Source organism: Sander lucioperca, chromosome 9, assembly GCF_008315115.2.
Source record: "Sander lucioperca isolate FBNREF2018 chromosome 9, SLUC_FBN_1.2, whole genome shotgun sequence".
Classification (NCBI taxonomy): Eukaryota; Metazoa; Chordata; class Actinopteri; order Perciformes; family Percidae; genus Sander; species Sander lucioperca.
Genome location: NC_050181.1, coordinates 34,395,862 through 34,409,931, shown reverse-complemented (window position 1 = coordinate 34,409,931; position 14,070 = coordinate 34,395,862). Strand labels below are relative to the sequence as shown.

Genomic DNA, 14,070 nt, shown 5'->3' with positions numbered 1-14,070 from the left:
CAAGATCGCTAAGCCTACCAGACTCCATTTAAATAGCTAGTACTTTTAGCGTGTATAGAGCCAGCATATTTCCCCATGTAAATCGGTAAAGTATGTGTTAATTTCAACCAAACCAGAGTAGTGATTGTGGAAAAGTGGAAAGACGAACCAACGCAGCTTTTCATAGTATTTATTTATTTTTTTGGATTTTTATTTTGGGCTTTTCCGTTTTTAATTTGACAGCGAGGTGAGAAAGGGGGAAGACATGCAAGAAATCGTCACAGATCGGATTCGAACCCTGGACCTCTGTGTCGAGGCATAGACCGCTCAGTATGTGTGCGCCTGCTCTACCACTGAGCCAACCCGGCCACTTGTGTAATTTTTCTGATGCCAAAATGACTCATTTATATATATTCTGGTGGGTTTAGCGATAGCAATTTCGAGAATGTTTTTATGTTTAAAAAAAAGGATCTTACTCTTTAACAGAAAGGTCAACCACCGAAGGAATCCTTTCCATTTCCAGTTGTTAGACACTTGGAACAATGATCTGAGCCTGTCAGTGGCAAAACAAGCACTTTAGTGGACGTAAATTGAAGGTAAGCATTTGCTCAGTAAAGCTTGTTTCGCCGCTGCCGACTGCAGCGAACTCGCTTAACACTGGACCAATGTCAGTCACTTAGACACAAAGACATGTGTAGGGTCCAGGTAAAAAAAAAACTAAAAAAAACGAGGTTACCCTTTACAAATTAATTTACGAGTGAGGTTAGAATGCCTTGTTTTTATTCATGTAGTATCTGCCTGTACTGGCAAATTGTAGTTATATACAGTAACACACTTTATATCATATAAGCTGGTCAGTAGACAAATGAAGAAAAACAGCAGTACAATTTTGTAATCTTTTGTTTTTTTCTTGGTTTATGAATGCAGAACTTTTTTTTGAATGAAATGCTGCTTCTCTCTTCTCTTCTCCTGTAGTGCCTGTAATGTTTCCAGATCAAGTCTCTCTTACAGCCTGAATGTAACAAGCCCTCATGACCACAAAAACATCAGGAACTACGAGAACACCACCCTCTTCTACGTCTCCTCCTTCCAGTATTTGGCTGTGGCCATCATTTTCTCCAAGGGAAAGCCCTTCAGACAGCCAAGCTACAAGAACTGTACGAGCGATTAAGTTCTGTTGAAGTGATGAATGGATGTCCGAATGATGCGGAGGGAAAGAGAGTATTGCCAGCACAGAACGAGTTTCAGTTTTCCAGTCACATATTATATACAATGCTGAAAAAACATTAAAGATATATTTTTATATTAATAAAGATAGAATATTAGATGATGATTAGAGATTGACAGAGAAGTGGCGGCTGCTGTCTGTAGCTTCATAGTAACTGTACCAACATGAGAGTGGTATCAATCTTTCAACACATTCTCAAACCTAAACGACATCATAGGTCGATTTCCAAAGACTCCCAAATCGACACATATGACTGTTCTATTTACTCCCACACAGCTGCGGTTCAATCATGTGACTGTTCTACTTAAAGTAATGGGCACAGTTTTAAACACGTAGTAAACGTTGTGAAATGGATTAAGTTAGGTTTAGGCAGGGTGCGATTTGTGAAAAAAGCAGAAGGGGATGTTTTTTGATCATGCACAACAAAACAAAACATTCCCTTCCAATACCATGGATATAGAGCCACTCGGCCGTGCATGCCAAAACACTTATTTATGAACTTAAAAATAATCTCAAAATGAAATAGCACAACATGGTGTCAACATAAAACACAGCGCTTTCAAGCCAGAGAGCGGAGAGTTCACTTTTTCGGCGAAAACAAAATACTTTCACCCAGGAAACGCTTGCTCCTTCCTCGGGAGTGTTTTAATCCAAGTCTTTTTCCTAAACTTAAAGGTCCCATGGCATGAAAATTTCACTTTGTGAGATTTTTTAACAATAATATGAGTTCCCCCAGCCTGCCTATGGTCCCCCAGTGGCTAGAAATGGCGATAGGTGTAAACCAAGCCCTGGGTATCCTGCTCCGCCTTTGAGAAAATGAAAGCTCAGATGGACTGATCTGGAATCTCCCCTTATGTTGTCATAAGGGGAAAGGTTACCTCCTCTTTCTCTGCTTTGCCCGCCCAGAGAATTTGGCCCACCCATGATAAAGAGAGAGACATAATGGCTTGCAAACGAGCGAAGCATGGCAGTTGGTCAAGGCTAAAATTAGTCAAGGTTAAAATGAGTCACGTAAAACTACTAAAATGAGGACGTAACGTGGCGTCACGGACTAAGGTCCGTAAAACTCGGTTAATTGCAACAAGTGACAGTTGACCTATGGTTTCACATGGGACACAAACTCCGGTCTCCTGAGTGAAAGTCCTGTGTTTTTTCTTCCATCACCCCAACCTAAATCCATTTTTTTTTTTTTTTTTTTTAATATCACTTCAATATGAGTGTGACAAACAAACGTATACAGTTACAATCTATTCTGGCATTAATCACTTCCCATATGTGTGTGATGTCCTTGCAAGTTGAAAATAACCTAATAATAATACATTGAATCTGGCGTCACTGAATTTCTTTTGTATTTTACCTTCATAAGGGCCGTTCATGCTGTCCTGCATCGGTCTGTATACTTTTCTTCTCCTCATCATGCTGTATCCTGTTCCTGCCATCGACAGCTTCCTGGAGGTAAACTTAGATTCCCATTTCTCTGTATGTTCTTGGTGCACTGGCTGCTCTAAAAGATAGAATAAACGTCCTGGCTGTGGATTTGAACAGTAGAAACATGAAAGTAGAAACGTTGCTACATCTGAAAGAAGAGTGAAGGTGTAACCGTGTCTGGAAAGTAAGGCTGCACAATATATCATTTTTTATTGTCATCGCGATATATAAACTGGCGCAATAAACAGTTAGTTGAGTTAGTTGAAAGGAAATATCAGTAGAAAACTACACTTTAAAATGTTACCGTTGTTTTTTAATGGTGCTTTTTATGTTCAATTTGTTCAGTAAAATAATGTTGGAGATTATTTTTTTTCCATTTTTTTTTTTAAATTCAACAAGCAGTATAATGTATTTTTTAGCAGAATACTGAAGGAAGCAGAAAGGCAGAACGTGATATCGTAATGTTCAACAACGTTTTGCATATCGCATATTTTCCTCATATCGTGCAGCCCTGCTGGAAAGTTGCATGAAGTTGCAGATGTGTGTGTGTGTGTGTGTGTGTGTGTGTGTGTGTGTGTGTGTGTGTGTGTGTGTGTGTGTGTGTGTGTGTGTGTGTGTGTGTGTGTGTGTTTGTGTTTGTGGTGTTGCATTCAGTGCTCTCTTCCTGCTGCTCTGCCTCCACTCAGATCGTGTGTGTTCCCCATGACTGGCGCGTTACACTGGCCATCATTGTCATAGTGAATGCGGCTGTGTCTTTCATGCTGGAGGTATGCTTTAGAGACATCAGACCCTACAAGCTCTCTGTGATTGATCTGCTTTTTTTTTTTTAATTAGAAAGCAGTGATTTGCATGCATTGATTTTTTTCCCCGTTGAATCAGATGCTCAGTAGTGCACCACTGCCTAATGAATGAAATCAGTGAATCATGATTTTTGAGTTATTTTCTCTGTGCATTTCTGTGGCTGTAACCCAATCTTCATGATCAGCTTATTCTCACCTTCCCACTGAAATCTCCTGTAGATTTTGATCCTTGACATCATCTTGCGGACGCTAGTTTTCAGATGCAATCAGGGGCTAAATCGCCCCACAGAGCCCCCCTCTGCTGACACACTTCAGGTTGGGAAGCTTTTCTTTTCTGGTTTGACTTTCTTAGAAAGAGTTATGCACATATACTCTTCACTCTCCAATTCTCTGTTCTCTATTCTCTCCAATATTTTCTCTGATGACCTGTTACACATTGGGACTGCTGTATAAATAATCAATAGAGACTAAATCTGATAGAACTGAATATTCAAATGAATATTATTCAAAAGGTTATCTTTTATTCCATTACATTTCATTGGGTCAAGTTAGTCACTCCAATTTGCCAAAAAAAATAGATTCATTCCATGATAACCTATGTCGGATTGCAGGGACCCAGGTTCCATTCAGCCCAAGAATATTTGTTCTGGGAGATGGGATGAATAAGCACAAAGGAAGCTGGGTCCAGACTAGTTTGATGATCTGAGCCAGACAGATTATTTTAAGAGGATGGAGGAATGAAGGGGTGCCGTGAATCCAGGAGTGGGCTTGTGAGATGGCTAGAGTGGCGGCGTTTGAAAAAAAAAGTATGCCAGATTGGATGTCTATACTAGAAAATGCTGAAAGTACCCGAGCTGTCTGGAGGGCTCCTAAGAAGCTTTGTGCTAGGGAGAGACATGTATGATGGGCTTATGGTGTTGTCATGTTTATTTGGTTTATGGTTTATTGACTATTTTGTGGAATGATCAGGAATATTGTAGTTCCTGTCTTCTTGTCTTGATTTTTGTTTGGGTGGGTGGTGATGACGAAAGGGGGGGGGGTTTGTTCATGTTGCGAGTTGTTTGTTTTGTATGTTGTTAAAAAATGAAGAAAAAAAATTGTTTAATCACAAAAAGAAATTAATGCAGGAAAGCTCTTGATATTAATGCAATAAGCAGTGTAATGAACCAGATCGTCAACGCTTCAAACTTTGTCCAATATTTCCTGCAAATAAAAGAAAATTCTGTGCATCATCTTGCAATGTGAATACAATTTAAATAGATTAGTTGGTTACAAAAAGTCCTGAAGAGGCTCACTCATGCATTCAGCAGAGATAATGTGAATACATCCCTGCTGTCTCACTGCCTAGTTTCTAATGTTCATACGTCACATATTCCCAGGAGGCCAATGACCACTGGGGCTCGTCCTTCCTCTCCTGGTTGTTCTGTCGGAGAAGCAAGCCCCCGAGGGTGCGCTACATGCACCTGGCCCTGGAGCTGCAGGACGACGCCGACTGGCCCCCAAGACCCTCCACTGTAACCTACGCCAGCGATCCACAATCCCGCACCTCTGCCCCCCTCTGACCCCTGAGCAAGCAAACTGCTGCACAGACTGAACCTAAAACCTTAGCTTGAGTTGAGCTCAGAGATATGGCAGATGCTCAGAGATGTGTTTGGGACGTGGAGCCTGCTGGATGCCAGCGGCCAATCTTGGAGCCTCATAAAGGTGAGGCCTCCTACTGCAAGGACTGACTGACTGACTGTGAGCTGCTCATACATAAAGTTAGCTTTCATTTTGATTAACCTCATCCGAATAGACAGACACTTTGCACTTGTCACACTGCTGAAACTTGAGCCAAAGGCCTCTGTTAAAGGAATAGTTCAACATTTTGAGAAATACGGTACGCCTTTTGGCTCGCTTGCTGAGAGTTAGATGAGAAGATTGATACCACTCTTATATCTATGCGGTACATATGAGCGGTCGGTTAGCTTAGCTCAGCACAAAGACTGGAAACGGGGACACAGCTAGCCTGGTTCTGGTCCAAAGGTAAAAAAAATTCTAAAGCTCACTAATTAACACATTTTTATCTAATTTGGTTTATTTCATACTTAAACAAAAGTTTAAATATGACATGTTGTGGTTTTAAGGATGGCTAAAGGTTCTATAATGTATAAAGTGAGATGTCCATGTATTGTTTTTTTATTATAAAGTGCTATATAAATACTGTGAAATTATCAATACGCTCAATCCACAGAGAAATGCACACAGCCCGTACTCAGACACTGTGCCGGTGTACCTTAAACGAGCCGTCAGGACTTTTGTTAGGTTGTGATGTCACAGCTAAACTATATATAGGTAGAAAGTGCCGCTACATTGCTGTTACGGTCATTCCCCGGTGGCAATGACGGTACAGAGACTCCGAGAGTGCAGATGCAGAAGCCTGTAAACTGACTAATCAGAGCAGACTGGGCTTTTTCAGGAGGGGGGCTTGAAGAGACAGGCACTATAACGGAGCGTTTCAGACAGAGGGGGAATACAGGTGCATTCAGACAGACAGTATGCAGAAAATAATGTGTTTTTTAAACCTTAAAGTATGTAACAATGTTCTAGTGAAACCCGAAACACAAGTATGAACCTGAAAATGAGCATGATATGGGACCTTTAAGTCTCTAGGCAGGCTAGCTGTTTTCCTCTGTGTCTCAAGCTAAGCTAACCGGCTGCTGTCTGTAGCTTTATATTTACTGTGCAAACATGAGAGTGGTATTAAATCTTCTCAGCAAGAAAACAAATGAGTACATTTTCCAAGATGTCAAACTTTTCCTTTAAGATGACAGGATGTCTTACTAACTACATTGAACGTTACTGCCAATGACATATAAAATGCAACCACAACACTGGACATTGAGAATGGTGTATAAGTGTCAGATGAGTCTTTTCATAGTTTTAAACCGCTTTTTCGTTATCTGACCCAATATTTGAAATATTTAAACCATGTGCCTCGGTCTGACAGAGCAGATACATCGTACAGTATTCAGCTGCTGTATGCTCAGTCAGGTCCATTTAAGGCCTAAAAGCACTGGATGGAACTTTTCTCTTCACTGTGAATAAAAACATACAGCGTTTCACTAACATTATTAGCTGCTGCAATAAAAAAATCAATAAAAACATTGTTAAAAAAAAAAGCTGCTGCTAAAATCTAAACGTTGTGAAACGGTATTAGCTCATATATTCAAATAAACATGAGACACTTTTATGTGTCAAAACAAATTTTATGAACTCAGCTGGAACCGTTGTATTTCTGAGATAGAAAACATTCCACTGCTGCATTTCTGTCTTACAGTTGCTTCAGTTCAAATTCTTCCTGTGGAAGAGAAGCAGAAAGTTCTGTGTCCCTTTTTCAAAATGTTTGTGTGTGTGTGTGTGTGTGTGTGTGTGTGTGTGTGTGTGTGTGTGTAAACACACAAGGGCCATGAAAAATAAAGACGTGATTTTAAATGTCATGTCTTTTAACTTTGGAGCATTTGGCTTTAACACGGTCTCCTTCTCTAACAGATTGGTTGTTGAGATGTACATGGTTCCTGAAAAAACATCACAAAACACGTGTGATGTTTTGAATATGCAGAAAGTTTTGAACAATACAGGAGAAGAATTAATAACAACAATCATTTCCTTTACATGAAGACATTTACACCACACATTGATGCAGAAAAGGCACAAATTGTTGCAGAAAAGAATCAACAGAATGCAGTTTATGAAGTGGTTGACGCTCAAAATTGTCTGGAGGACGACCGCCAGACCACCTCGTTAGAATGTGTGTGTGTGTGTGTGTGTGTGTGTGTGTGTGTGTGTGTGTGTGTGTGTGTGTGTGTGTGTGGAAGAGAGAGAGCAAGAGAATGTGTTAGTTAACAAAAGAATTAAAACCATTTCTGTGTCCTTTGATTGCATTATAAAATCTTGATGCTCTTTTTCCGAAAAATATGACTTTCTTTTTTGAATTAAATGTTTGCAAGGGGAAAAATTGACACCGTTTAACATCACTTAGGTACTGCACATGACTGATTAATTAATTAATTTAATTAAAGCAATTGAATTAATCAAAACAAATCAATGAGACACTTGCTGCTGTGAAAATGTTATAACCGTTGATTTTAACGTGTGATTTTTATATAATATTTTATGTAACTGTTACTGTATACATATTTTTTTAGTTACGGATAAAAAATGAAATAAAGGTAAAAAAAGGTATGAGAATTAGTCACCTGAACGTCTCCTTTATTACCATAAAAAAAAAAAAAAACATTTTAAAAGGGGAAATGTTTTTAAGATTTGTAATACAGTATTTGTACTTATTTTCTTATTTCAATAAAATGTTTTAGTGTCCGCTAACACATCCCCCGTGTTTGCTCTGCAGAACTCCCATTACATTTCCCAATAAATCTATATATTAAGCCACTCTTGCGTGCTTCGTGGGGGGCTGACCTTGGTCACACTTTTTCAGCCAAGACTTACTGATCAATTATGGGCTTTCCCAGCCTCCGCGCTGCCTGGCATATGGGCGCTTAAAGGCGCGAGAGTGGAGGAGAAAGAGGGGTATCATTTCATGTGGAGATCAGGGCCTACAGGCAGTGAATGGGTGGATTTAGGGGGGACTGTGAATAAGGGAAGGGGGTCCACGCTTGTACCAAAAAGAAAAGAATCTCCCACAGATCAGGGAAGAGCCTTTTTGGGAATATTCATGATGAGGATGAGGAGGCATCATGAATTCATGTGTGTCTCCCTGACTTGCACGGATCATCTTTTCAGTAAACACTGATGTGTACAGAGCCGGGGATGTCTTGCTTTTCGATCCGTGTTTGCGATGTAGTTTGGTGGATAGTGTTGCCTCTCCACAAAACAATATGGGTTTTTGTGTACTCTCTTGCTGTATTCCTTTTGTATCGGTGGAGCAACAGATGGAGAGTGGTGGAGAGACATAAAGAAGCTAAAACACACAGCCTTTCTTCCTCACAGCCAGCTACTCGCTCAAAAAGATTTTCTCAAGCTTGCGCTCAGACGTGTGCTATTTCAAACATTTTGGACTTCATCTCCTTTCTCTTTTACCCATACGTTTTTTTGTCTGAGTCGTGTACTTTCAAGATTTGGGCCTATGCACACAGTCTTTGTTTACTGTTTCTTCACTCACAACGGTCCCCACAGAGCAATCAGACCCGCTTAGAATACATTGTAGAGTAACGACCACGGTTACCAACTTTTGGGCACCAAAAAATGGTCATTTCAGGTGCTTTCTCAATGTGTCTGTTGACGCACACATGCTTTCACTTATTCTTCACAAAGTCTGCGAGCAGGCGCCAATGCGCTGCAGCTTCTCTGAAGGTTGTTGGACACTCATAAGGCCCTCGTCTTGATTTATAGTCGGGACACAAGGCCCACCTGATGCTCACTTATGGTTGGCCTCATTTTACAGATGACACAAAGGCACCCACGTCTGGTAAAAGGTCTGTGACCCACCAGACGGTCACAAAGACCTTCTCCTCCCTCCTGTCCCCTAAGCATGGCTCCTTCCCCGGGTCTTCATGGCATCCCTGTCCCTTTCCTTTATCAGTCCTTCCAGGCCTGAATGGGCTCTGTGGTTGGTCAATAAATTCAGTGATTCAGGGGGTGGACAGTTGCAGCCGTGTCAACGTTTGTTCACAGGCTTGTTGGAGGGACGGGCCCCGCCCCGCGGCTCTTTGTCTCCCATGGTCCCTCAACAGGTTAGAAGTCAATGGAGGGCCTTGTGCGGAGGTGGCAGGGGCATGGATGGGGCCGCCTCTCACATGGCGTTCACACAGGGGGAGTACCGGCCCGGATCACTGTGACACTTGTTAGTGTGGGGCCACACAACATTGCCGGGGTTGCCTCTCTTGCTCTCCCTCGAGGGCCCGTGCGATATTCAGCACTTTAAACAAACTAATGGTTGAGGCTGCAGGGTTGCGTCGGGGTAAGATGATCTGCACTCAGAGGCCTGGAGTGACCACACTGAAAAGAAGTGCACAAGTGTATCTTACAATCTCAGTTTACAGATCAGACTCACAATAAAAATGAGGTCAGGCCTTTATTTGGTCCACAATCTGTAGTTTAAATGTATACCAGAATAGCATTAATGCACTTTTGTGGCCCCTTTAGGTGCCACACTGTTGCTGAGTTATAGCCAATTTCTCAGGCTCAGCTGGGCCAAAGCATGGGAACAGCCACGGGGAGAAAAGAGACACAGAGAGCCATAGATAGAGCAATACACAAACAGAGGAGGGCTTTAGGAGACAGAAAGCAGCGGACAGAAAAAGACACAGAGGCTGAAGAGGGACTTAGAGCCATGACTGAAGCCTAACTGTCATGAGAAGATGAGAGTTGCCATGGCCACCCAGGAGCCACCCAGCAAGCATGTGAGCAGGGGAGGCTCGGGGGCCAGGGGCCTGGGCCCAGGCTGGTGGATCACATGCACTAACCAGGGATTATGTGCATAAGTGATGAGCACTAAGCCAGCAGGTGAAGAAGGGAGGCCCTGGGACAAGGAGTGCGCCATCCCTCAGGACAGCTCCCCCCCGTAAAGACCAGGGACTTTTTTCCCAAGTGAGGCTGATCTCCCGTGTGAAGGGGACTCAGCCAGAGGTCCTCGAGTGCTGAAAGGGCATCCCCCAGGCTGCTTTCACTGCGTAAGTGGCCAAAATGCTGGTCTTGTGAGTCATCTTCAGCGGCAAGAATGGGCCATCTTCACATTCATAAATCCAAATGCAAACACACTCATGGATATGGACTAATCTTGGATAAGGATAAGCACCACATGGAAGTGCATCAGCAGGGCTCTTGTTGAAGCTTTTTGGCATGACGCTGATATAAAACAATCAATTCTACCATCTTTTGTCCATCAGAAAGAAAAAAAAGAGCCAGTTTAAGCACTAGCTAAGGTAACTCAGGGTTCAACAACAAGGGTTGCAGAAGGCCCGGGGCAAGTAGAACGCCACGTTGCGAGTAAGTAAATATAACAAAAAAAAAAGTTTTAATCATTTTTTCCAATCATTATCGTATCATAAATGACGTTATCGTTCTCTATCCCTCTACAATGTTTTGTGAAGTTTGCCGTGAGTTAGAGTCCAAGGCAGATAAAAGTGGATCATTTTTCAAAGGAACGTCTTCCTTCAGAAAACAAATGCCGGTGTGCCGTGATAAAAGCAAGCAGCATCTCTTGCATGGCAGCTAAGAGGACAACCCCTCCTCCGAAGCCTTGCCAGTTCTTTTACGTAAACTGAACGCTGAGGCAAGTCAGGTCAAATATAACAGCGTACTTGAGTCTTTGTCATTATTTGATAACCACTAATAAAAAAAACAACTTGTATAGGGGCCAGTAAAATTAGACTTTGGGCAAGTGAAAAAAAACCTTAACGTTGAACCCTGTAACTTTACAGTATATATGGACTCATTTTGTTGCCAGGATCAACAGGTTCATAGGTTGTTTTGCTGCAGGGAATCAATGCTCATAATATCCATGGCCTTACAGGAATGTCTTTGAACCTTGATGGCACAAAGAAATCACATTCCCATGGTCCACCGAGAGAAAATACACAGTTAACCAACCTCCCCCCCCCAACACCTTTTCAACACGATAGTATCCCTGAACATATTAACATGTAAATACACTTAGATACTTTGACAATGCACTGAAATGCATATAATCTACATGTTAACTAGTCCTTTAAAGACTTTCCACTGCTGAATGTAGTTTGGGAACACTTTCATGTCTGGGTTTTAAAAATTAAATGTGAGGCCTCTCTTAGAATCTCCAAAAGCGTTTTTCAATTTGATGAGGGATAAGGCGATGACTGGGTTCCCTTTTCAAAGGGGGAGACCCAGAGTTCAATAAGACTTCAGTCTCATTGCCTTTGCCTCCAAGTTGAAGATCTAAATGCTGGCTTTTTTTAAGAAAGAACCCACCACGTTAGGTGACAGATGGCAGGTTGTTATGCTGAAATACCAGTTGCTATGGTCCCCTATTCCTCCGCAGCTTCCCTTGCCATAGCTAAGCATCCTCTCTGCTGGTGTACTGACTTGGAATAAGCTGACTTGAAACTACTCAGGTTGTTGTTGACAAACATGAGCCTAGATGAGTCTCCTAATCTCCCGTTCCTTTATCCGCTCTTTATTGCCGTATAAACAGGGCTGAATACGCTAAAAAAACTAAACCTCTGTTTTCAGCCTTCTCTTATCTCACGCAGGGTTTAATCTAACGCCCTCTACCCTTTTTACATCTCTGCCTCCGCTAAACTCGACCATATTTTTGATTCAGCATGTCACCATGACAACCAGTTATTTCCCATCCTTGAGCCCCCCTTCCAGCTTCTCTTCTCCATTCATACCACTACCCCCCCCTTCCCCTTCTTTTTTTTTTTGTCCAAATAAAACAAAGCGCAGAGTGAATGCGCTCTGAGGTAGGTAAATGTATTCAGTGACATCAGCCAGGACGAGTCTATTCTGCTGGATTCCTGTACCACTTGTTTCCAGCCTTGTCTGGGGGCCGGACACTCTGTTGGGCCCATTGTCCCACGTGTATTCCACACAGGCCCGCAATTAATGGAGGCCTTGTCTAAGGCTTCTGGAGCAGAAACTGCTGTTGGGGAGGGGGACAAAAGGCGGGCATGCAGAGCCGGGGGCTGGGAGTTGCTATGGGAGGGAGGGCCTCCTCCTCCCCTCTGTAAGGGGGGGATTCAAAGGGAGAAGGAGGGACGGAGAGCGAGCGGAGCGCTGGATGAGATGTTTAAGTGATCCCCTCTGTCTGTGCCCTCCCCTCATGGCCTGAGATGTTTTCATGCCAGCAGTTGAAAGACCAAGCTTGGCAGTGTTTGATGATGAGGATGGCCATTTCACTGCCCGCATGGCGGTGCATGGCGGCTGGGTGGAGAACACAGGGGCCACAGCTTTCACACCAGGTGAAGATGGAGAGGAGTGTGGCAACTGTGGGGAGACTCTACCACTGCTTAGATGTTTCTTCATCAAATTTGATTCCCTTTTCTGTAATGTTTTGTCAGTTATACCATGCAGTGTGTCAACGTTATCTCCACGACGTACGCTGCCGTAACTCCCAGGCAGTCATGTTGTTTGTTGTTGTCATGTTAACAAAGTACAAATACTTTGTTATGTTTACTTTACTTTGTTATTTAGCCTATATTTCTGGAAACTTTCACTTTCACTCCACTACATTTCCTAAATAAGATGTATGATTTTACTCTAATACATTTCCCCTGAGCATCTTTGTTACTACAAAATAAAATACGAAGACAATCAACAACAGTGATGAAGATCACGTTACACACCTGTTGCCGTAATTGCAAGAAACGTTTTCGTATGTTGGAGTGCAAGATTTTTCATTACAAAAAAAAAAATGAAAATTCTGTTTCTGTTAATCTCTCTGTTAATGTCAGCTCTGTCAAAATATGCAGTGTTTGGTCCTTTTACTTGGAGAAATGGTGCCTGGAAAGTCCTGGAAAAGAAAGTGTGGAAACCCTGAATATTATGCTTTATAATAAGGAAGACACAATAAAGTTCATAATCAAAGTTTCTTTTTTTTTACTTTTACTTCTTATAATTAAGAACATTTAATATCAGAAAATTACTGTTGATACTTAAGTACAGCAATAATCAGATACTTTAAGACTTTTACTCAAGTAATATTCTAAAAGGTGATTCATATTAATGTTTAATATGTTTGTTTGTTTATGTATGCACCTTTCACCAAGGCAAATCCCACATAAGTGTACTTATTGTGCTAATAAAACCTTTCCTGATTCTGAACTTCTACCAAAGTCATTTTCTGGTACGATTCTTGAACTTTTACTCACGTATTGCTTTCAAGTACTTTATACAAGACTGCTCCCAGGCTCATTTGATCCCCAATCAAATTATCTTATAAGGTGAAAGCAACCTGCTCAAGTTCTTTGTTTTTATGTGCAGATGATCCTGGTGCCTCATAGGGATAAGGACCTGACTATCTGAGAATAGGCGTCTTTTACACATGACTAAATCTATCTTGTTTGGATGGAAGTTTAAGCTAAGGAAGGACTGACCCGGTCTTCCTGCCCCCTGTTTCAGTCAACTTGTGGCTATCAGTCACATGCTGGACCTTGACAGCTTTTAAACCCTTCCTTGGCTCTCTGGAGTTTCCCATCAGGTCTGATACAGATCACAGCTGTGCTATAAACCTCATGTCCACATCTCCATCCTCCGCACAATAAAGGCTTGTTTGTGGCGGAGCAGCAGGCCCACTGAAAACAGGACTGATAGGATGTAATTTATTGTTGCGTGGCCTCTTCTCCAGAAACCCTCTCATCTGCTGGGAGCAGAACCTCGGGCTGTTTCAAAGGAGCATCGTGTTGAAACATTTACTTACTACTACTAATACTTTTACTTCTAATACTTTAAGTACATTTTCCTGATGACACTTACATACTTTTAATTAAGTAACATTTTCAATGCAGGACTTTTAATTCTACAGTGTGGTATTAGGATCTAATACTTCTTCCACCAGTGGAAATATCTACACTGATGGTCACTTCTGTTTAACATTGACTAATCTTATAATGAGTTTAGTTATCGAACACGTTCAACCTATTTCGGCTTGACTTGATT

At 41.8% G+C, this 14,070-nt stretch overlaps 1 protein-coding gene across 7 annotated transcripts in view; it reads left to right on the top strand.

Moving 5' to 3' along the window:
- LOC116048847 (probable cation-transporting ATPase 13A3) overlaps positions 1-7,384 on the top strand; it is a 46,418-nt gene extending 39,034 nt beyond the window's left edge. For 3 of the 7 annotated variants that reach the window (XM_036004969.1, XM_036004968.1, XM_036004971.1), the window contains 5 exons: positions 955-1,136; positions 2,574-2,662; positions 3,322-3,402; positions 3,655-3,750; positions 4,815-7,384. In XM_036004969.1, the coding sequence (XP_035860862.1) occupies positions 955-1,136; positions 2,574-2,662; positions 3,322-3,402; positions 3,655-3,750; positions 4,815-4,997 (631 nt within the window). In that variant the 3' untranslated portion in view covers positions 4,998-7,384. Of the gene's footprint in view, positions 1-954; positions 1,137-2,573; positions 2,663-3,289; positions 3,403-3,654; positions 3,751-4,814 lie in introns of all 7 variants that reach the window. The other 4 variants (XR_004898240.1, XM_036004970.1, XM_036004973.1 and 1 more) reach the window with 4 other exon arrangements.
- Positions 7,385-14,070: the final 6,686 nt, after the last annotated feature.